General features: G+C 34.8%; 1 protein-coding gene across 1 annotated transcript in view; it reads left to right on the top strand.

Annotated features, from left to right (window-relative positions):
- Nucleotides 1-25,793, top strand: part of LOC150101107 (laminin subunit alpha lam-3-like) — a 789,889-nt gene that overhangs the window by 59,774 nt on the left and 704,322 nt on the right. The window contains exons 6-7 of the mRNA XM_090402236.1: nt 1,596-1,715; nt 14,420-14,509. Of these exons, the coding sequence (XP_090258362.1) occupies nt 1,596-1,715; nt 14,420-14,509 (210 nt within the window). The remainder of the gene's footprint in view (nt 1-1,595; nt 1,716-14,419; nt 14,510-25,793) is intronic.

Here is a 25,793-nt window from a genome sequence, read left to right as displayed (position 1 = left end):
GTACCTTCCATATAATGAAAAATTTCATCAGATGATACCTATAATACCCATTCAAAAGTTTATAGACCTCTATCATATCACCCCTCTTTCTCCTGTTAACTAGAGTCTGCAATTCACATACTCGCAATCTATCCTCATAATCTAAATCCATAATCCAGATATAATCTTTGTAACTCTTCTTTGCACCCTTTCCACAGCTTCTTTATCCCCTTGGAATCTGGGAGACCAAATCTGTGCACAATAATCTACGTGGTGTGGTCTTATCAAAGCTTTATAAAGAGGCAAAATACTTCCTTATCCTTACATGTCAAGGTTCGCTTCAACATCACAATTATCCTCTGAGTTGTATTTACAACTTTTGCTACGTGACCTTAGAACTTCAAATTCTTATCCACCAATATGCCAAGATCCCTTGCCTCCTCAGCAGAGGCATAGCTAGAGGGGGGCGGTCCACCCTGGGTGACACTTTGAACATTTTTGAACTTTTGCAATTAATTCTAAAATACAGTCTCGAGAATTCGGTTCCAACTATTGTAATACTACCGCGAATTTTCCTTACAATTGCTGTAAGTATTGCTAGTTGTGAGAGGAGTTTTTCTAAATAAAATTGATTAAGAATTACCTACATTACTATGAAATAGACTTCAACATTGTGATCGATTTTACTAACAGAAAAGCAAGAAAAATAACATTATATAATGTTGAAATTAAAGTTTTATTTCAGAAATAAATATAGTGTTTTAATTTATTTCCCTATACGTCGTTTTGACTTTTTGTAGTATTTTTGGTGTGTATTGAGAGGGGTGGCAAACTTAGGGACCGCCCTGGGCAGCAAAAGCTCTAGCTACATCACTGCTCCTGAGTTTCTTGTAGCATAATCCTGCTAATATGAGCCGCTGGAACTATAATCATGCCAAAGCGCATAACTCTACACTTACTAACATTAAACTAAGAGCCATTTTTGTTTGCACAAATTTCCAGCCTATTCAAATTATTTTGTAAGTGCTAAATATCAGTAGCATCCCTGATTGCCCTGCCTATCTTTGCATCATCAGCAAACAATTGCACATATGAAGTTAGATCCCGCCTGATGTCATTAATGTATGGATTGAACAATAATGGCCCAAGGACCAAACCCTGAGGCACACCACCGGCCACCTTAAATCTGGCAGATTCACACCCACCATATACTACTTTTTGATATCTGTCTGTCAATCATCCCCAAGTCATCCAAATTATTCCTTTTATATTACTTTTCTTTTAAGTTATGTTTTTAAAATATACATCATTAATGTTTTAGTTTAACTGGAGTAAATAAAGGCAATGATGTTATACATGGGCTACTCCTTATGAAAATAGCAAAATAGCCATAAGTATCACTATCAATTTTAGAGGAGTCACATGGAAATTTTCTAGAAATAATATTTAATTTTAATTTTTTTAAAAAATTTGTCAATATAATAAATTTATACTATAAATTTATAAAATATATACTAAATTCTTATGATGCATAGTGTATATATATATATATATATATATATATATATATATATATAAATCTTACATGTCAGATCTTTTCTTATCTTTATATACAGGAGTTTACTAGAGCCAGATATGTGAGATTGAGACTTCAGAAGATACGTACTTTAAATGCAGATCTCATGATGCTGCAAACGGATGATCCAGAAAAGATTGATAAATCAGTTACAAGAAGGGTAAATGATTTTTTTTTAGTGTTATACTGAATATTTCTTTTTTAAAAAAAGAAATTAAAACTAAATTTGTTCATTCACAAACAGAGCTGCTTTCAGATGTTTCAGTGTGCTTTAGCATAGTGTCGAAGTTACTAATGTTATTAATGTTATAATGTAATTAAAGTAACTATAATGTTATTATAGCAGAAGATTCACATTTTGAATCTTCTGGTATAATCCTAACCCATGTCAAATGCAAAGTTTCTTTGACAACAGAGCAAAATCCCAGTATTATTGAGATCCATGCACAGCTGTTTACCTACATAACTAGATCTGATTTTTGTTTATTATTAAGTATTGTATAACCTATATATAAAATCATTAAAGAGTCTTGATCAGTGCAGCATAGTTAACTTAAATATATAACTTCCTAAGTAATTGTCTTGAATGGGACAGAGACATTTATATATCATCATTAATATTCTTTGTTATGCTTTTTGCATGATTGTCTCTCAGGGCATGTAGTGGTAGTTTAGAAATTAATGGATGCATAGTTTGGACATGTTTAAAAGCATCTGAGACTATCTTACATTAATGAGTATCATAATAAAAAAAATTCTGTCTGTTGAAGTTTTCGCTTGTGCTCGGACATCTTTGAATCTCTTTTGTTTGATTAATTTATTATCATGTTTCATGTTTAAAAGTGCTAGCTGTAAAACAAGCCCGAGCTACTTTTGTTTTATCTGTAGTAACTCATTTACAGATGTTAAGCAGTGATAGCACATCACGTGTAAGGACTGCATTCTTCCATTACTTTTGGTGTGAAATAGGAACCAAGATAAAAAGTGACTTTCATTACTTAGAGTCCACTTTTTACATCATGTCCTGTTAAATTAAAAGCCATTGTCTGACTTTTGAGGTGCAGATGATTGAGGAGAATATATTGTTACTTATGCGTATGTAAAAAGTATTTTACACCTGAGCAAAGCACACTGTAGATTATACATATATACCCTGGCTTTTCTAGTGTGAAAGAGCCAGGGTATGCACTCATACTAATTGAAATTCTGCAAACTGAGATTTGTGGAATTTCTGGTATTATATAGTTATAGGGGTTGCTTAAGGGTCAAAGCCCTGGGAGGTGACCTCCATATCACCTTGCAGAGAACCGACTAGGGCTTCTGATCTAATGTCTAATCCTTACCTTCATGTGGTGCACCTCATTAATAGGTATCTACTAGGTACTGAACAAATGAGTATGGACAGGCAATTTCGGATTTAGCAAACCAAACTGTACTCTCTCTCTCTCTCTCTCTCTTGACTTAAACTACAAATGCATATGATGGTACAATATGATGAGATTTCATGCGGCTGATTGACTAGTTAAAAAAAAGCCCCTGCAATTTTTGTCAGGAAACCAGGGCATATGGTGAAAAGACATCTACTGGAACAAGCTCCAACTCAACATCTCAAAGAAGAGTTATAAATCTTCTTTGAGATGAAGAACTGTAGATAGGAACCATCAGTATAAAGAGCATTAATGAAAAGTAAATTGAATATGTGGTAGAATTAGAAAAGTGTCACATGGACATAATTGGCATTACTGAGACAAAGAAGACAAAAACATGAGATCTTACTTAAATAATAAGATGCTATTATATTCAGGCAATAATGATCAAGGGAAAGAAGGAGTAGTGATAACATTCAGCACCAAAAGTGAAGATTCTTGATCAGAAGGCAGTTTCAAGTAGATTGATATAGGCATACTTCAAAATAAGAAAATGGACAATTAAACTTATTTGTGTGAAATATTAGTTTCAAAGAAGGTTCTTCTGTGGAAGAAATTTCAGTCGCAAAATGGAAAAAGTGGTCCATTTTTGGAGATCAACAGCAGAGAAGGAAATGAATCCCACCAGTCATATAGGAATGATTTGGAGAAAAGGAAAAAGCCAATGATAATGTTTGCTGAAATACTGCTCATGGACTAGTCATTACTAACACCATTTTCATCTAAGGAAATATGTGCTGAAATTATCTACAAGAATAGAAAAATAAGAACCCCATGGTGAACATAAGAAGTTAAAAGAAGCATTTATTGAAAAGAAGAAGGCATACCAACAGTTCATAGTAAATAAGTCAGCAGATGGCCTAAAAGAATACAGGGAAAAATGTAAGAGAGTTAAGCTATGTGAAAAGTAGCTAAACAAAAGTCATGGGAAGACTTTGATAAGAGTATGGAAAATAAATATCAGCAAGGTGGCAAAATATTCTGGAGGCTATTGAAGAAGCTTACAAATGGAGGAAAGAGTACTGTGAAAGGAATCAAAGATGATAAAAGTGACATGAAAACTGAAGATAAGAATATCTTATATGTCTGGAGTAATTACTTTGAAAAACTGTTTAATGAAACAAGCAGTGACAGAACCATACTAGAACTTTTTCGGGAGGAGTACATATCGATACTTGAGGTAGAAATAGCCATTAAAAATTTGAAATGTGGAGTAGATGATATTCGACCAGAAATGCATAAGTATGGAGCTATAAACATTTTGCCAGTGGCTATGCTGCATAATTCAGAGGGCCTGGTCAAATTCCAAATAATTGGATATTTGGATAAGGGAATAAAGCTGAATATGAGATTACAGAGGAATTTCTCTGCTAAGTGTTCCAGATAAGATTTATGCATGCATACTTGAAAAGAGGTTGAGAAAGATTGTAGAATAGAAACTTGGAGAAGAGCAAGCTGGGTTTAGGCCAAATAGAGGTTGTCAAGATCAGATTTTCAGTTTATGTCAAATAGTTGAGAAATCATGGGAATGTGACCAGGATCTGTACTTAAGTTTTATAGATCTGGAAAAAAACATATGGCAAGGTGCTGAAAGAAAAGATTTTCAAAAGACTACAATTATATAGGGTAAATGCAAAATTAGACTGAGCAGTACATAGTGTATATTTAAGTTGTCACAACAGTTACAATTGAAGTAAATATAGTAAAAGATGGTTTAATGTAAAATCAGGAGTAAAACAAGGATTTGCATAATCTTCACTCTTATTCATCATCTATATGGATCACATTATGAAAGAAAGTGGCATTAGGCCTGATATTAGAACTGGAGATATCAAACTTAGCTCTTTGCTTTATACAGATGATGTACTTCTAAACACATCTAATGCAAGCTCCAGGATTCTCTAACTAAATTGAATAACAACTCTAACAATTATTTGATATGAAAATAAGCAATAAAAAGACCAAAACTATGAAAATAAGTCAAAACATTGAACATCAACTGCATTCTGAATGGAGAGCCTATAGAATAAGTAAAATATTTCATCTATTTGGGCACAGTTTTTAGTGAAGATGGCAATATTGAAGCTCACAAGTATTAGACTAATCTGGAAGAAAATTGTGGATTGAAACTAATAATGTGAACTTAATCATGGAGTGTTTCACAGTAGCCCGAACATCCTTGAGGGCTATATATCAGGAAATCGATGATGATGAGAGAATTATGACCACACTATGCATTTTATTCATTATTCATTTTATTAATTGCCAGAATGGCATAAAAAAGCAGTCGGATGCCATATTGCAGGTATTAAATAGATTTTGGAATGTTGTCTTTCTAAAGACTATTTTTTTTTTTAATATCATGTGTAGGTGGAGATAGTCTTTAAAATTGTTGAACTGAGGACCATCTGCAAACTGAAAGAGATCTAAGTGCAGTCACACATATTTGCCAAAGAAAAATTAAACATACAGCTATGTTAACATATGTTATTATTATTTATCATTTTTCATCACTGTAAAGAGATTTGTAAAGAGTTCTAAGGTATGATTGGAGGAATTTTTTATAGCTTTAGAGAAAGCAGCTGACACAATGAAAAAGGAAAAGTTGGTCCTTGTTGGGGATCTAAATAACAGAATAGGAAATGATTGTCAGACATACAAAAATATTTTTGGAAAATTTGGAGAAAAGAACAAAACTAATAATGATGGCAAATATCTGTTGGATTTCTGCTCAGGACTGGTTATTACTAACATCATGTTCCAGCATAAAAATGTGCACAAATTCACATAGAGAGAAGAGGCAAGGAATAAGAAAAATCTCATTGACTATGTTATTGTTGATAGTGATATTTTCTCCCTGTTGCAGGACACCAGAGTGTACGGAGGATTTGACATTGGAAGTGATCACTATTTAGTCTTGAGCAGGATAAAATTGAATTTCATATTGAAAATAAGAACATGTAAAAAAAAGTTTTAAAGTGAATGAAAGTTGGGCAGCACTCAGATGTGAATTGTAGACTAAAATACACAAAGATTATTGAAAAGAAAATGAAAGAGTTTGAGAACCTTGGAGATTCAGTGGCAAACTCTGAAGAAAACATTGATTGAGTGAGCCAGAGAGGCATGTGGTGAGGTTGTCTGCAAGGATAGAAAAATCAGACTTCCATGGCGGACACAGGAACTTAAAGAGGCAGTGAAGGAAAAGAAGAAAGCATATCAAAAGTTCCTGGTGAATAAGTACGCTTGCGCTCTTAGAGAATACAGAGACAAATGTAAAGAAAGCTAAACACTGTGTAAAACTAGCTAAGCAAAAGTCATGGGGAGACTTCGGTAAGAGCATAGAAAATAAATATTAAGAAGGTGGTAAGATATTTTGGAGGTTGTTGAAAAAAAAAGCTTGGAAATGGAGGAAAGAGTGCTGTAAAAGGAATTAAAGGTGACATGAAAACTGGAAAAAAAGATTATCCTTGATGTATAGAGTAATTACTTTGAAAAATTGCTAAATGAAACAAGCAGTGATGACAGCACAATGGTAAAAAAACACTCGACAGACATGCAATCAGGAATACATATCCATAGTTGAAGTAGAAAAAAAGCCTGAAATGTGGAAAGGCAGCTGGAGTAGATGATATTTGACCAGAAACACTCAAGTATGGAGGTATAAAGGTTTTACAGTGGCTACACTGCATAGTTCAGAGGCCCTGGAGAAGGATGAATTCCAGATGACTGGAGTAGAGCTCTCATAGTATCCATATATAAAAAGGGAAATAAAATTGATTGTGAGAATTACAGAGGTATTTTCTTGCTGATTGTTCCTGGTAAGATTTATGCAAGTATACTTGAGAAATGGTTAAGAAGGATTGTGGAAGAGAAGCTTGGTGAAGAACAAGCTGGATTCAGCAACATGAACACAAATGCATCACTGGCAATATCATATTAAAAACAAGGATGTTAAGAAAGTACTTAACATCGTTAGCTTCCAGGAATGCATTTGCAGAGCTAATCTCAGGTGATATGGTCACTTAAACAGAATGAGAGAGGAAAGATTAGCAAAACAAGTGTTCTCTGCAAGGTTGGCAGGAAAAGGACTCAGAGGAAGATCAAGATATAGGTGGATTGATATAGTAAAAAGTGCCTTAGAAGACCAGAAATATAAGATCTGATAATGTTGGAGTCTTGACAGGTAACAGATTGATTTGGAGGAAAATTGTAGATAGGAAATTAGTGGTGATTTAAGTTTTTCATGTAGTACTGACATATCCTGTACACCCCTTGAGGGTACATGTCAGGTGTTTGATGATGATGTAAAGAGATTTGTTTTTACACCGAATGTTTAGTAAATATACACGAGTTCAGTCTGATTGGTGCAATGACTTTTTATTCTATTATTTTGGAATCTGAAAAATTAATGACTTAAGACTAAATAAAAATATATATATATAATATATGTATTTAACAAAACTAAAATATTGTATAAATTTTAATTCAAATTACATCACTACAAAGCTAATTGGATCTAACAGATACTAAAATAAGTCTACTCTTTAGAGATTTCTTTATCTTAAAAAACATATTCACTCTCTGACGCATTCTGTTACTAGGCTGTGTAACACATACTTAATCATGTCTACCAGATTAGCACCTTGTTTTCGCAACAAAATGTTCATCATTCAGTTTCTTTTTTAGGTGACAGACAGTTTTATATTTTATCTGTGGGCAGACAGTTTTATATTTTATCTAAAAATATAAAACTGTCTGCCCACAGGTGAGAGAACTGTAGTTGGCAGAGTGCCAATAAGAGTCAATTCATGTTGAAGGGGGGGGGGAAGAATAAGCGACATACAAATTCGTCACCAACACACAAAAACACGTGCTTTTATGTGTAAAATTTTCCAATAGTTATAAAAGCCAAATAGTTCCACTTTAAAAACTAGAATGTTCACAAAAGAAAAGCTAATTTTCCAATGTGTAATAATAAATACTCATCCCATGAAACATATTGATTACCCCTATTATTGGAATGGATTCACCTTCTTCTGCCATGTGCAAAAGTGTTGAGGGTTCTCTCTTCTGTGGTCGAACTATACCTCTTCACTTCCATGGGCTCTTTGTTTTATTTCACCATTTTACATATGCCTGTCTTAATCATCCTCTTTGCCTCACTGGAGTACTCATATTTTTACCTCACTCAAATCAATATGACACAGAAATCTCAAATTCCTTATTAGACAAAAAAACAGCTTCTTTTACTTCATAATATATCCAAGTAGTGGTATTCATGTTAAGTCACAATTTCAGAATTTGCCAATTCCATCACTCAAATAGAATAATAATTAGATCTGGCGTCTTTTAAACAGAAGATGTTACTTGCCATTTATTTTCATCAAATGTTGAATTAGAACATCTACTGAAATGTCTTCTTTTATTTACTGATCACTTGGCAGTCTCAACTCTTCCAGTTTAAAGATTCACAGTGCTACAAAGTCCCTTTCAGAATCATCTATTAATATTCTTCTGACTATCACATTTTCTTAAAAACTTCTTAAAACAAAATTCTCTTGTTGCCCTTCTCTCTCTCTCTCTCTCTTCTTGTTTTCCTCGTTACCGAAGTGCCAAATGCTCTCTCTGTCAGCTCAATCATCCGTCACTTTCTTCAGTGACCATTCACACTTCATGTAAATGTCAAGCGAGAAGTGGGGTAGTAATAGCTGACATGTTGTCGTCATTAGCAAAAAGAGAATGTCTCTACAAGGAATGAGAGATATATGAGCACTTAACAATTCTGAAATACAATAAAGAGGATTGAAATTATTACAAACCATCAGAATCTAGTAAGTATGAGGATGGTCTGAAAAGTTCTTGGCTTAACAATGAAAAAAACGAATTTATAATTTCAAAATTATTTTTATTTTTCAACATAATCTCCCTTAAGAATACATTTATTCCAGTGATGCTCCAGTGCAATTATCCCATCCCTGTAGTGGTTCTCAGTAAGATCTGCAAGACACCCCGCATAAGCTGCACTCACCTCTTGATTCGAAGAAAAACGCTGACCAGCGAGAAAGAGTTTTAGTTTTGGGAAGAGATAGAAGTCAGAGGGAGCCAAATCTGGAGAATAGGATGGATGTTCTAACAATTCATAGTGCAGATTCCTTAATTTTCCCATTGCCAAAACACCCTTGTGGACAGGTGTATTGTCCTGATGAAAGATGATTTTTTTTCTTCTGCAAACCGGGTCTTTTCTCACGAATTTTTTCGTCTAGCCTGGTTAAAAGATTGGAATAATATTCCCCGGTTATTGTTTTACTCTTTTCAAGATAATTAATAAACAAAATGCCTTTAGCATCCCAAAATACTGATTCCATGACCTTTCCTGCTGATATAACCAACTTTGTCTTCTTTGCTGCTGAACAACTGGCTTCTGTCCATTGTTTTGACTGCTGTTTGGATTCTGGTGTGTAATGGTGAATCCAAATCTCATCCATAGTAATAAATTGATGCACAAAATTAGTTTTTGTTAAAATGCTCCAAGCACTGTTCAGAGATTTTCATGCGCGTGCATTTTTAATCTGCGCAGCACCTATCCCATCTTCTCAAAGCTTTTTCATTTGCAATTCTTCATGCAGAATATATCCTACATGTTCTTTTAAAATCCCTATAGTCTCGGCAATTTCACGCACTTTGACTCTCCAATACCATATCGTGCACTTGATCGATGATTTCTGGTGTTGTTACACTTTTTGGAAGTTCTTCATGTGGATCATCTTGAAGGCTGGTATGACCACGTTTATACTCATCAGCCCATTTTTAATTGTCGAAAACGAAGGAGAAGAGTGCCCATAAACTTTAATGAACTTTGAATGAATTTTTTTTGGCGTTTAAACCTTCTTTTACAAAGAATTTTTTAACTGCACGATACTCAAGTTTATTCATTTCAAGAGATACAGACAACACTTTTGCTTCAGACAGCTGTATAAAACAAACTAGTTGATAGAATGACTTGCAATTTCACATGGATGCTTATGACAGATGTACCAACTTAGAAAAAAAAATTCTTGCTGATAGTGTTGCCATCTATGGTTGAGGCCGAGAAATTTTCAGACCACCCTTGTACATCAAATCTCAAAAGCCTTAATTTCATTTTAACAATAACAATACCAGGTACATTGCAAATGTTTGATCATATGTGTTACAAATACAAAAACTAATAATCAGTACCATCTACAGGGTGTAGCATAGAGGCAGCCTGCCTCACGGCAGGGTTAATAAGAGCACTCGTTCAGCCATATTGAGGTAGGCGGCATTGCAACGCTAACAGGAATTATTAGCTTAGCAAGTGCAGAAAGAAGTTTTTCCAAGCTTAAACTGATTAAAAATTATTTGCGAATAGCAATGACCCAAGAAAGACTGGTTGGTCTAGCAACTATATCGATAGAGGCGGACATAATTTATAATTTATATTTGAAGAGCTTATAATCAGTTTTATCTTGCGATATCCCCATAGAGCAAGCATTTAATTGATATTATTATGTAATCATTTTGCATTAATATTTCTCTTAATAAAAACAAAATAGCAATTGGAGATTTTCTTATATTTTTGTCTTATAATCCATCAGGGGTGATATTTAATTGTTTGCCTCAGGTCATGATCTGATCTGGTGATGGCCCTTCTAATAATATATTAGAATAGTGAAACAGTTGTAAAAAGATTCATAATTGTAAATTATGATTATTTTTACACACAATATATATTATAGCCTGCAAATCATGATCGTGAATTTTGAAGCTCATTATTTGTTGCATTAGTATTGTGCCTATAGCTGCTCAACTCTATAGTGCAGAGGAAAAGAATGAAAAGACTTGCTCTCTCTCTCTCTTTCTGTTGTGCAATGAATATCACTGCTCAATGTTTTCATGGTGAATTCATTTAACTACCTAGGATGTATGATCACATATGAAAAAGATATAAACGCAAAAATTGCAAAATATTTAAAAATAACAGGTGTAATTAACTCTATATTTAAACCAAACCTAGTTCAAAAACAAATCAGGCTAAAAGTATACAATGCATTAGCCCTACCAGTCTCTTAATGTATGGAAGCGAAATCTGGACAATAAAACAAAAAGACAAACAAAGATTAACAACAGCAAAAATGAAGTTTATGAGAAAAACTGCAAAGTATACCCTATTTGATCACAAAAGAAACGAAGATATTATGAAAGAATTAAACCAAGAACCAGTAATAGAAAAAATTAAAAAATATAAACATAAATGGATGGAACACGTTCAAAGAATGAAAACAGAAAGATTATCAAAACAAGCCTTAAAGTACAAGCCATTAGGAAAAAGAAAACCAGGACGTCCTCTTAAACGATTCAACTGTGACTTCTAAGGCCGGAACAGGCCATGCTAGGCCTAAATCCTTGATACGTATGATGATGATGATGATGTTTTCATCTATTTGAAGAGGTAGGCTGTTGTCTCAGCTCTTGAAATATATTCAACCAAGCTGGCTAAAAGTATATGTTAGTTGCATATTGTTTGCGTTTATTTGTAATACGGTGACTTAAATTTCTTATACTGACATCCTAGATAATGCAGCACTTTCCGTGATGATGTAAAAGCTTACACATTTAAACAAAATAGTATTATTCTCATATTTGGATGTGTGTGACTAGGTTTAAAGGACTGAAATGATATCTCAGAGCACACCAAATTATAACTATTTTTCACATTTGTGGAATATGTTGGAAATGTGCATTAAAAATCACCTGCATAGGTCCATCTGAAAAAAAAAAAAAAAAAAAAAAAAAAAAAAAAAAAAAAAAGACTGTTATACAAGAAGAACAGAAGAATAACCTGCTGATATATCAAATCGGTGGAAAGTATGCTGCATAGGCTGTGTTGTAAGTTTATGTAAGATATATACTTTTATTGATTGTTCTTTAATTTAATAACCTTTCATACTTTACAACATTTTGCTTTACATTGATCCACTCACGTAATGGTTTAATAACATTATGCTGCCATGAATCAGCTGATGCACAGGCCCTTGGACTTTGGTTATATCATTTACCTTTACATTTGTGTTGCTTACCTTGTTGTTTGCTGCATCTTTCTGTGTTTTGGTGTTTCTCTATGAATGTTCAACTGTTTATAACTAACTTTATTGTTGCTAATAATGGCAAATAAAAATCAAGTATAAGGGTAGGCTTTCAGTGAAAATAAAACTTGCACACCTATTACGTTAGATGCTAAGATTATAATTATTAAATTTAGTGACAATGGTGTCACTAAATATAATAATTTAATGACACCATTGACATAGGTTGGAAGCTAAACATAAATTTGCATTATTGTTGTTACATTTGTTAAAAGCAAAGATAAAGCTCTTGGTTTACTAAGAGCTTTATCTTTGCTTTATCATTGCTTTTTTTTTAAACTTTGCTTTTTTTACTTTATCATAAAAGTAAAAAAAGTGCTACACCAGTTAATACTACAGTTGTTCATAAATGGGACAGTCTTATTGCTAAAATGGAGGAAATCTTCCATTTCAGCAAAAAAGTTTTCATTTTAGAAAATTATTTAAAATTTTTCATTTTAGAAAATTATTCTAAATTTTTAATTTGTGTAACAAACACTGTTTATTCAAATGCCAGGATAATCAGGAACAAAGATGTTGAGTTTGTTGTCTCGGTAAATACATTGTAGCCTAAGATTGTTGGCATTAGTGAAACCTGGTTCTCAGAGTCAGATGTAATAACTGGTATAGTATTTTTTAGGAGAGACAAAAGAGAGAGATGTATGTGTGGATGTGGGCTGGCCAATATATACATTCTGATGCTTACCACCACTTTTCGCAAAAAAAAAAAAAATGGAATCTTGAACACCCTCAAAAACATAGCCATATTAATTTGCTCTAATGAGCAAGCTCTTAAGAAAGAATTGAGAGTTATTAGCAATACATTTATAAATAACAACTATAGAAAAAATACCATCAATAAAATTCTTCATAAAACTACACGTAGAAATGCAAATATAGGTTACAGTAAAACAATTGCTATTCCTTACATTAAAGGGGGTTATCAGATAAAATAAATACAATACTACACCATTAACAACCTTAATTCTACTTTTAAACCACCTATAAAATTAAGCATTCAGCTTTTCCAAGGATCCCCCTCCCCCCACTTGGTCTATCCTGGCATATACTGAATCCATTACACCTGTAACTTACCTTATATTAGTGAAATGGATGCACAATTCCAATCCATAAAAAAAAGAACATAAATGAAAAAAATTAAAAATTTTGGTAAATCAGGCATCTTGGATCATGTACTTAACACTCCACACCAAATTGATTGGAAAGGGGTACCTGTTCCTTAGGCCATTCCAATAGAACCATGTGCGAACACAAATTTAAGGAAGTATGTGAAATTTTGACCAGCCATCCTAATTTAAACAGTGGTGGCATAAAAAATCTCGAGAATATGAATGGCACACATTCAGACTACATAACTTCTGTTTGAATTTCTCCAGCAAACCTCCACTTTAGGACTGTAAATAATAATTTCAATTCTTATTTCATATATTGACCACCATCAATACTGTTTTTGTTCTAATTTATTTGTGAGTAATCTCTAGTCTAACTTTTGTTAATTTATCAGTTAGTAATTTCTAACCAAACTTATAACAGGACTTTAGTTTTGATGTAATAAGTTTTTATTTTATTTTATTTTTTTACCCCTCCAGAGTTCAGGCCAGTAGCTTTAATGTTGATCAAATTATCATGTATTGTCTTGTAGTTTGTTCCTTTGTATATATATGTGTATGCTCCCAGATGATGCCCTTGATATCAAGATCAAAATGTCAGGTGATCATTTTGGTCTATATTAAACTGAAGTTTTTACTAGACATGGTTTTATTTTATTTTTTAACTTAATGGTGATCACCATGTAACCATGAAAGAAAGGATTCCCTAACTTATTAATTTTTATATTTTTTGTATTATTTATTCATTTTTTTTACCTAGTTCAGAAACCCTGCTCTAGAGACCAAACACAGAACTTTTTCAAGTGCTACTTCAGGTCTCTAATAAGGATTGTGATAGTCTCACACTAGGCAGTGAAATTCATCTACCACCTAAAAACAGTCAGTCAGCCTGTTGGCTGGAGAGCAGTCAATTCCCCTTTTATTTTTTTATTGAAGGATTAATTCACTTGATTATGTGTCATCTCAAGAACAGGGTTCTTACATTATCTAATTCTTATTCCATCCATGTTATCAATGCACTGTTACAAAATTTCAATACAAAATATTTGTAAGTTGTGAAAATTCATTTGTTACTTAGTGCAGTGAAGTATACATCATTTGGTTGATCAGTATACATATATTTTCTTTATTTATTTACTTATTTATTTTTGTTTTCTTTTTCAGTATTTTTATTCTATTAAAGATATATCTATAGGTGGACAGTGTGTCTGTTTTGGACATGCAAAAGATTGCCCTTCTGACAAAATATCTGGTGTAAGTTTTGATTTTATAGCAATTATTAAAATATAATGAACAAATTAGATCATGTTTTATGAATCAGTAAGTCTCTCATAGAAAGGTTTCAGGGTTCTCATGAAAGCAGGGAAATTGGCCCAACGAACACACACATAAAGATATAATACGCTCATCTTTAGAGCACACAGCAAAGACATGTTAGAAAAATATGGAATTTATTAAAAATATTCAGTGTGGGACATCATCAGAGAGAAACTTTAACCTCTCTGATTGTATGCCAATTTCAAAGTTTTAGAAAGTAATCACTATTAACTTCATCATGATATATTACCAATATTGATTAGGTTATTCAATTTTAGTTGGAGAAGCTATTCTATTGGTTCCTTCGAACTCTAATAGTTGATTCCTATCAACTCAGATGTGACAGAGACATAAGCTAGTAGTCACATGCTATGTGACTCATATCTTATGATGCTTGTTTCTATGTAGGAAAATGTATGATGCATGTAAGACTGATCTCTTTTCTCAGTATGTTGGATGAAATATGTTGAAGATTTTTTAATAAATTCTGTGTTTTTTCAATGTGTGTTAGATGTAAATGTTTAGAAATATATGTAAATATTTTCATATATCCAAAATGATTTTTAAATAACTATACATATTGAAGAGGGGTGGGAGTGTAAAAAGTGTCATATGGTTGGAAGGGACGAAGAACATAGCCAAGTAAGCACCTGTTTTTATTTAGTTATTTATTTTATTTATTTTTGCTGCAGAGATAATCATTACAAAATTGCCTTTCTTTTGGTTTTAATTATTGAATTAAAATTTTAATGATGAATTACAAAGCTGAAAATTATGATCAGCTTAGGAGAATACTATCTTTTGGTCCCATGGTATCAGTTACTGAATGGAAAAAAATAATAAATTTAGTTTAATCCTGTATCCAAGTGTGAGCAAACAAAGTTTGCGCCTGAAAGTATCTTCAGGACTCGGGTAAGGTGGTACAACACAGGGCAACTTGTTGCAAAGGTGGAGCAAGCTAACATCACTCCTATCTCAGTATCTCCCATAATGCAAAATACATCTCCTTGCAGATATGTATAATGCCATGCATTAAGGGAAGGGCCACTGCCCAGACTAGTTTCAACCTTTATTGAGGTCTCTTCAGTGGGAGCCAGGCCCAAGTGGAGATTATCAGGCAGAAGCATTAACAAAGTCATCTCTACCTATAGAAGTTGCCAAACGGTGTACCACCTTTTTATTAAATTACTTTGGATTTAAAGAAAGATGTTGAAAGTTTATTTTTCACTTGGTTAGACTATAATAAATTTAATTTAATCCTTTATCCAAGTGTGAGCAAACAAAGTTTGTGCTGAAAGTATCTTCAGGACTGGGGTAAGGTGGTACAACACCGGGCAACTTGTTGCAAAGGTGGAGCAAGCTAACAACAGGGGAAAAATGTCAACAATGCATGGGAATCTTTAAATGAGGTGGTATCTGAATGTAACCCCTTAGTGTTCGAAGAATAAATAGGTTGGGAGTGAAATGGATGTGCAAGCTTATTAAGCAAGAGATCCACATGAAAAATAAGTTGATGATGTGGAAAGAATATTGTGAGAATAAGAGTGAGAGGTGTTATGAAATATGTCTTGGGCCAGAAAAGTAATGAATATTAACGAACATGCAAGCTAAAGGCAATCCAAAAGAATTTTACCATTATGCCGCAAGTAAAAGAAAGAATGAATGTGGACGAATAACTTTATTGAATGCAGATGGTAGTTGTGAATTGGAAGCTAATGAGATTGTTCAGTTAATGAGTGTTCACTTTGCTAAGATATATCAAAAGGCACCTTTTGGTGCACAGTGCTACTACTACATTGGATGAAGAGTTAGAGGCGCATGAAAATGAGGTTGAAGAGCTGTTGTATAACCTGGATAAGAATTTGTCAATAGTGACAGATGGGATATCAGCATGTTTGCTAAAGGAATAATCAGCAGAATTTGCTAGGCCTTTAACATGTTTGTATAAGTTGAGTCTGCTCAGGAATGATGCCACAGGAATGGAAGGAATGTATGATAGTTCCATTGTACAAGGGTGGTGAAAAAACTGATGTCTAACTACTGACCTATCAGTATATCTGGTATTGGTAGTGAAGATTTAGAGAAGTTGGTAACAACTCACATACAGAAATGGGTAGACAAACAAGCTATACTCTGCAAGGGGCAGCATGGATTTACTGAAGGAAGGTCATATTTTACAACAGTGTTACAGCCGAGTTGGATAAAGGGAATGGGAAAACTATGATAATTTTGGATTTTTCTAAGGTATTTGATAGGACATGAAGTGCTGTTTCATGAACTGGAGAATATGAAATTGGAATATAAACTTTTGACTTGGATCAGTGGACGGATGATTTGACAGATATCAGAAAGTTGTATATGGTGGGTGTGAATCTGCTAGATTTAAGGTGATCAGTGGTGTACCTCAGGGTTCAGTTCTTGGGCCATTGTTGTTCAATCTATACATTAATGACATTAAGAAGGGTCTAACAGGAGATGTGGAATTGTTTGTCAATGATGCAAAGATAGGCAGGGCAATCAGGGATGCTGCTGATATCCAGCATTTACAAAATGATTTGAATAGGCTGGAAATTTTCGTTTGTCCAAATTTCTATTGTGGACAAACGAAAATTTAATGTTAGTAAGTGTAAAGTTATACACTTCGGCATGGTGTGATTTCAAGTCACATATTATATTAGTAGGGTTATGTTACAAGAAATTGATGAGGCCAGGGATCTCGGCATAATGGTGGATAGGAATCTGAAGTTCAAAGGTCACATAGCGAAAGTTGCAAATACAACTCTGAGGATAATTGCAATATTGAAGACACCTGGATTATTATTATTATTACAGGCTACTCCAAGGAGTCCTTAAACTCATCGAAGGAGGCACTAAACATGTGAAGAACTATCCAACATTTTGTATTATCTATCATACTTTGCTTTGAACTTATTCGCAATCATGGCATCCACAATAGACTCTGGCAACCCGTTCCACTCATTCACCCCTCTCCAAGCAAAAAACCTGGTTCTAACACCCTTGCTAACTACACTCTTACTCAGTTGCCATGGATGGCACCTAGTTCTCCCATCACCAGACCTATTCTGAAAAATTTACTCCGAATTAATCTTGTAAAAACTCCTCAGCAATTTAAATGTCTCAATCATATCATCCAATTTCCACCTATCAACCAGTATCTGTAACCCATAAATCTTGTTAGTTCTAAGGTTCATTCCATAGACCTGATACCATCTTGATCACTTGCCTGTGAATCCTCTTCACCTTCTCCTCATCACCAAGACAACCTGGTTCCCAGATCTGTGTGCAGTAGTCAAAATGGGATCTTATCAAGGCTCAATAAAGAGGAACAATAACCTGCTTGTCTCTGCTCATCAAAGTATTCTTAAGTAAGCAAGTAATCCGATGAGCTGCTTTAGCCACTTTTGCTATGTGCTCCCTAAACTTTTAACTCCCTGTCCACTAAACACTCCCAAGTCTCTGGCTTCATCAATTTCTTGCAGTACAGTTCCTCCAATGTGGTATACAGCTGGTAATCATCCCTCCAAAATGCTTAGCCTTACACTTTGTCACATTAAACTAACATCCATTCTCCTTTGCCTAATCTGCCAATCTATCCAAATCATCCTGCAAAATTTTGACTTCATCTGCTATTGCTCTACTCAATTTTGCATCATCATCAAATAACTGAATAGTTTCTCTCAGATCCTTTCCTATATATCATTAATGTACAAATTAAACAGTAGCGGTCCTAGAACAGAACCATGCCACTAGTCACAGGCTTTCTTTTGGACTCTACTTCTAAATAAACTACTCTCTGATATCTCTCCATCAATTCCCCCCCACTTCCCCAATCCATCTCGCCAACCCTATATCCATCCCTATGTGCTGCAGTTTACCGATTAGAATTTCATGTGGTATCCTGTCAAAGGCCTTTACAAAGTCCAGCAGTATCATTGTTAACCCATTACCTTTATTCAACTCAGCCGTCACTGTATTATAAAACATAACCAAGTTACTAAAGCATGATTTACCCTTCACAAAATCATGCTGTCCCTCATACAGTATCTCATTGTCCATCTATCCATTCTTGTATTTTGCTCTTGTCCAACTTCTCCGATACTTTGAAAACAACTCCTGTTATGCTGATCTGTCGGTAATTTGCAGCATCAGTCTTGCAGCCTCCTTTATGCAATGGAACTATTTAACCCTCTTTCCACCCTTTTGGGACTAAACCAGAGCTGAGAGTTAGATTAAACAATATGGTCAAGGACACTGACAATTCTCTCACTGCTTCATGTAAAACTCGAACTGGTATACCTTCCATTTAAGGTTACACGGTGATCAGCATTCATATTAATTAAATTAAGGAAACAAAACACACGTGTTAAAAAGATTATTTTACTGATTACAAATAAAATAATAACTTTACGTTTCGACCCCTGTATTGAGGTCATCTTCAGAAGGATACATTCAGAAGTATAAGAACAAGCTACATGCTGTTGCACACTACACAAGTAAATTACATCTACGTTGTTAATTAATCTTTTTTCTTAGCCTGCCCTCTAGTGGAAAAATAAATAAATAAATAATAAAAAAAAAAAACTACAATAAACTCTGCTAAAGTCCTCATGTACTAGGCTTCTTCTGGAATTATACATTTATATTACGATTATCTTCTGGATTTGTCCAGGTTGCTATTGAATGTTCAAGGGGGAAAAAAAAAACAAAAAAAAAAACACTTCACTGGGTCTTGTATTGAGATTTTTCTTTGTGGTTGCTATGAAGGTTGTAGATGGGTCCTCCACATTCTTGGGATTATTAGACCATCATTTTTATTCAGATTCGGATCATGTTTGAGCATTTCACATGCTTCCTTGAATTTACGCTCAAACCAGGTTTTGGTGCGGTGTAGGGACTTGGTACCTTTCCAGTCAGTTCTGTGGTATGTTTGGAGTGCATGGTCAGAAAGGCCGGTTTTTCCAAATTGGAGGTATTTTACGTGACGTTTGTGTTCATCCTTTCTGATTGGGATGGTTCGTCCTGTTTCCCCTATGTACGGTATGTTACAAGTGCAATCTATTTTGTAAACCCCCGGGTGGGCTAAGTGTGGCAGGGGATCCTTGGAAGAATTGAGTAGGTGCCTTAATTTTGTCAGGGGTTTGAAGGTGGTTTTGATGTTGTATTTGTGTAGTGTTCTGTCTATTTTTTCTGAAATGCCTCTAACATATGGTATAGCAATAGCATTCTTGACAAGTGTAATTGACAGTATAAAAACTGTATCCATTTTTTATAAAGGTATGTTTGATGGTCTCATATTCATGGTTAAGAGCTTGTTCAGTTGAACAAATGGTTTGAGCTCTGTGTTTAAGGGTGCTTATAACCCCTAGTTTTTGTGTTGGGTGGTGATAGGAAGTTTTGTGTATGTATTGGCCTGTGTGTGTAGGTTTGCAGTAAACTGAGAAGGAGAGACAGCCTGAAGTGAACGCATCCAATTCACCATTGAAATAGAAAAAAACAACTCTCTTCCGTTCCTAGACACACTTGTCACACGTCTTCCTTCAGGCTGTCTCTCCTTCTCAGTTTACTGCAAACCTACACACACACACAGGCCAATACATACACAAAACATCCTATCACCACCCAACACAAAAACTAGGGGTTATAAGCACCCTTAAACACAGAGCTCAAACCATTTGTTCAACTGAACAAGCTCTTAACCATGAATATGAGACCATCAAACATGCATTTATAAAAAATGGATACAGTATAAAAACCATTCACAAGATCCTCCACAAAGATACCACTAATAACAAAAAAGATTTCAAGAATGCTATTGCTATACCATATGTTAGAGGCATTTCAGAAAAAATAGACAGAACACTACACAAATACAACATCAAAACCACCTTCAAACCCCCGACAAAATTAAGGCACCTACTCAATTCTTCCAAGGATCCCCTGCCACACTTAGCCCACCCGGGGGTTTACAAAATAGATTGCACTTGTGACATACCGTACATAGGGGAAACAGGACGAACCATCCCAGTCAGAAAGGATGAACACAAACATGACATAAAATACCTCCATTTTGGAAAAACCGGCCTTTCTGACCATGCACTCCAAACATACTGCAGAATTGACTGGAAAGGTACCAAGTCCCTACACCGCACCAAAACCTGGTTTGAGCGTAAATTCAAGGAAGCATGTGAAATGCTCAAACATGATCCGAATCTGAATAAAAATGATGGTCTAATAATCCCAAGAATGTGGAGGACCCATCTACAACCTTCATAGCAACCACAAAGAAAAATATCAATACAAGACCCAGCGAAGTGTTTTTTTTTTTTTTTTTTTTTTTTCCCTTGAACATTCAATAGCAACCTGGACAAATCCAGAAGATAATCGTAATATAACTGTATAATTCCAGAAGAAGCCTAATACATGAGGACTTTAGCAGAGTTTATTGTAGTTTTTTTTATTTATTTATTTATTTATTTTTCCACTAGAGGGCAGGCTAAGAAAAAAGATTAGTTAACAACGTAGATGTAATTTACTTGTGTAGTGTGCAACAGCATGTAGCTTGTTCTTATACTTCTGAATGTATCCTTCTGAAGATGACCTCAATACAGGGGTCGAAACGTAAAGTTATTATTTTATTTGTAATCTTGATGTTATCTGGTTAATCGAACCAGATAACATCAAACTTCTTGAAAAACTATTTAATAAAATATATGAAAGTGATGAATTTCCATCAGATTGGCTCAAATCTACATTTATCACTATCCCAAAGAAACCCAAAGCGAATTCCTGTGGTGACTTCAGACTTATTAGTCTAATGAGCCAAACATTAAAAATATTTTTGAAAGTAATTCAGAATCGCATTTATAGAAAAAGTGAAGAAACTCTAAGTGACACACAATTCGGCTTTCGGAATGGTTTTGATACTAGAGAGGCCCTTTTCTGTACCCAAATATTGATACAAAAATGCATAGAAAAACAGAAATCTGTCTTTATGTGTTTCATAAATTTTGAAAAAGCATTCGACAAAGTCAGACACACCAACTTAATAGAAATCCTTCAACAAATAAGGCTAGACGAACAAGACATAAGACTAATAACAAATCTGTATTGGAATCAGTCAGCTACCGTTCAATTAGACGACATTACCACCAGTGATATTAACATCAAAAGAGTAGTGAGACAAGGATGTGTGCTCTCACCACTCCTGTTCAACATATATGCAGAGGTAATCTTTAAAAAACCATTGGAAGAATGTCCAGAGGGAATCACAATAAATGGAAAGATTGTTAACAACCTACGATATGCAGATGACACCGTGCTAATTGCAGATAACATTATGTATCTCCAAAAACTTGTTGACAGAGTATACATAGAAAGCCAAAGAATGGGAATAAATATAAACATCAACAAGACAAAATACACGATCATCAGCAAACATCCAGCCTCATCAATGAAACTGACACTCAATGGGAAAAATATTGATCAAGTGTCAAGATATAAATATCTTGGTTGCTGGCTTAATGAACGGTGGGATCCAGAAATAGATATAAAGACAAGGATTGAAGTTGCACGGCAGTCCTTCATGAAAATGAGAACACTATTCTGCAATAAAGACCTAAACATGGAAGTCAGATGCCGAATGCTGAAATGTTACGTGTGGTCTATTCTGCTCTATGGAGTTGAAACATGGACATTGAAGGCGACAACCATCAAGAAAATCGAAGCCTTTGAGATGTGGCTATACAGAAGAATGCTAAAGATATCATGGACAGAAAAAATTACCAATGAAGATGTCTTAAAATCCATTGGCAAAGCTAAACATCTTGTACAAATAATCAAGAAACGAAAAACATCATATCTTGGCCACATCATGAGAAACAGCAAATACCAACTTCTGCAAACTATTTTGGTAGGAAGAATTGATGGCAAAGGAACTAGAGGAAGAAAAAGAATATCATGGTTTGACAACATCAAGACATGGACAGGAAAGAGCAGTGCACATCTGCTCAGATTAGCACAAGAGCGCAGTTTGTTCACCAAGATGGTCGCTGACCTTCGATAGAAGATAGCACAATAAGAAGAATCAGTAAAATAATCTTTTTAACACGTGTGTTTTGTTTCCCTAATTTAATTAATATGAATGGTATACCTTCCAATTTCCCATAGCCGTATTCACATCAATGTTCTGTAATATGCTATGCGCCTCCATTTCACTTACCTTAGTTTCCATATAAGCCTTTGGTTTTCACGTTCTTGCAATATCACCATCTGGATGATATACTGATGCAAAGTGTTCACTTAGTAATTCTACTATTTCAACTGATTCAGTTACCTCCCTACCATCAGCATTCATTAAAATCATTCTGCCCATATACATTCTTTCTTTTATTTGCAGCATATCGAAAGAACTGTTTGGGATTATTTTTAGCCTACATTACTAACTTCCTTTCAAAACTCTGCTTTTGCCTTTCTTACCACACTAGTTACTCGTCTGGCCTTTGCCTTGTGCTGTTCATGTGCCTGCTGGTCACCTTTCTCCTTAAATTCCCTCCAGAATTATTCATTGTTTTTTTTTTTTTTTTGCAGCTTCAGCTTGATGAAATTTATCCATTTAACTCTAACTTGATTTACTCCCCTGACTCTAGGTATGCAATCTGCCATTACCTCCCTCAAACACTCCTTTACCACTTCCCATGCACTATCAGTATCAAGCCCTTGCAGTTTTACATGCCATGGCACCGATCCAAGCAATCTCCTTCTTAACTGAAAATTCCACACATTTAGCCACCTCCCAGGTCAAGACCATATGATTACTATCACTAATTGGTAGCGACGTAGTCATATTTGTTATAGACAAATTCTCAGATGCAGTTACTAGATCTAGCACTCTCAAACTCCTAGTATATTCCATTACATACTGTCTCAGGTAATTGTCCCTTAGAAACTGCATAAATTCCATTTCCTTTCTCCCATGTGTCCTCTCCTCCTTCCAATCCATATACCCATAGTTGAAATCCTCCATAATAATTACCTGTCCTCCACTCATTGAATCTATTTGCCAATGGATATTATCTCCATCATCTTTTCCATCCCCTGGTCTATAGAAGCATTCAACTGTATATTTTGTTCTGCTGGCCTCATTCTCACACCAGATAGTCTCAAATGTGCTATTTTCACTATCCTGCAGTTGAACTTCTACTCTCTTTGGTTGCAGTTCATTGACTGTCTCATCATTAACACCCCCCCCCATTCTTTTCTCTTTGTGAAGTGTATAGTGAACACACAATACCCTTCACATTCTATCTGATTAACTATATCATCTTCTGTTAGCCATGTCTCACCAATGCCAGTAACCTTTGGCCAGGATGTACTAATCAATGCCAAAAATTCCTCCTGCTATTTCCAAATGCTCCTAGCAGTAGTGTACATAAAGTGCAAAAGCCCCTTAAGCCTACCGCTATCCTCATGCTTTATACTAACCATCCCATTCTGGTTTGTTACCAGTGGTACTAACTTAGGCATGTTATACACATTCTTACACTCATCTGCCCCACTGATGTCTGCATATCCACTCAACAGCTCCCCCCCCCTTTCCAAAGCTCCAGTTTACCTGACTCTGCATATCTGCTTTTACTTCATTCCAAAATACTTTTTACAATCGCACCAAATCCACTCCGAAACCATCCTTGTATAAGTACTTTCACATGTCAAACCCACTCCATACATCCACAAACTCCACACCATTATTGTGTGCAGATTTAGTCTCCTTCATTCCAAGAGAAGAATAAAGATGTGGAAAGAATGCAAAAAAGAGTTACGAAGATTATATCTGGATTATGGGATTTAGATTATGAGGATGAAATGTGATCATGTGAATTGATCATGTGATGAAATTTTTTGTTATATGGAAGGTTGGGAAAGTACATGGGATCATCCATGGAATTTTATGATCATGGATGATCCCATGACTGTAAACAAACATGGAAGTTATGTTTGTTTACAGTCAAGAAAGGGATAAGAGCTAGGTTTTTCTCTCACAGAGTAGTGAGTGGGTGGAATAGTTTGACTTTAGTGGTTGTGAGTGCATCTATATTTTTTAATATATATATGCTCTCACATATATATTTGTGAATGAATTTAAGGAAAGGTATGAGAGCTGGTTTGGGTGATTTATAGCCTCTCTCTTGAGGGGTCCCAGGAAGTCCTTGAAGCAAATGATTTACCTGTGCTCCATTTACCTGACAGAAAGTCCTGTCAGGTAAATGGAGCACAATAAAAATATATATTAAAATAGCAATAGAAAGAGTTGAGGAGGAGGGGCCATGGTTGCAAATGAGTCAATGCATTCCCTGCATAGGTTGTGCAGGAGGAAAGGTGTGCAATTTTTGGATGTGTAGAGTGAGCAAATTTGATGAACAAAAGAACTTATATAAGGTTGATTATTTGCAGTGGATTTAAAGTTAGGAGTCTGAAAAAAGTGCTGCCAAATGTGAAAAATTGGAAGATCAAAATCAAAACAGCTATAGGGATTGGGAGGGGGGGGGGATGATACAAATTAGTGTGTATGAGAGAGAGAGAATGATGAAAAGAAATTGCTAAATATAGTTCCTCAGGTAATGAATTGGAATGGACAGTTGCAGGCTTGAGGGGCTGTTGTACAGATAGAATGAATCTCCAATTCATTACCTGATGATGCAAATTAGTGTCATCATCATTCTCTCTTTCATACACACAGAACAAGTGTGTGTATGAGAGAGAGAATGATGAAAAAAAATTGCTAAATATAGTTCCTCAGGTAATGAATTGGAATGGACAATTGCTGGCCTGAGGGGTGGGCTGTTGTACTTTATGTCAGAAGCACCAGAAGAGGAAGTGGAGAAAGAGTTTCTGGCATTGGTTAGTATTTAGCCAAAAGTTGTTAGTGAGACATGGTTGATAGGTAATATAGTTATTATGATAGAATGTGGAGGATTTTGTATTTTCAGAGATAATAGAGAGAACAGAATAGGAAGGTTATTACTGTTGATAGCAGATGAATTGAAGCCAAAACGAGTGAGAGGAAATTCATCAGAAGGTCAGAGACAAAGAAAACTTTTGATCTGCTGAACCTTCATTTCAGGATTATATAGACAGAAGCCAACAGGACAAAATGTGTGGTTGGTTGCTTCTATAGACCAGGGGATACAAAGGATGATGGGGA

This window comes from Typopeltis vanoorti, chromosome 12 (genome assembly GCF_054136105.1).
Source record: "Typopeltis vanoorti isolate ZY-2024b chromosome 12, IOZ_Tvanoo_1.0, whole genome shotgun sequence".
Lineage (NCBI taxonomy): Eukaryota > Metazoa > Arthropoda > Arachnida > Uropygi > Thelyphonidae > Typopeltis > Typopeltis vanoorti.
The sequence above is the reverse complement of the archived record's forward strand: the minus strand, read 5'-3'. Positions and strand labels throughout refer to the sequence as shown.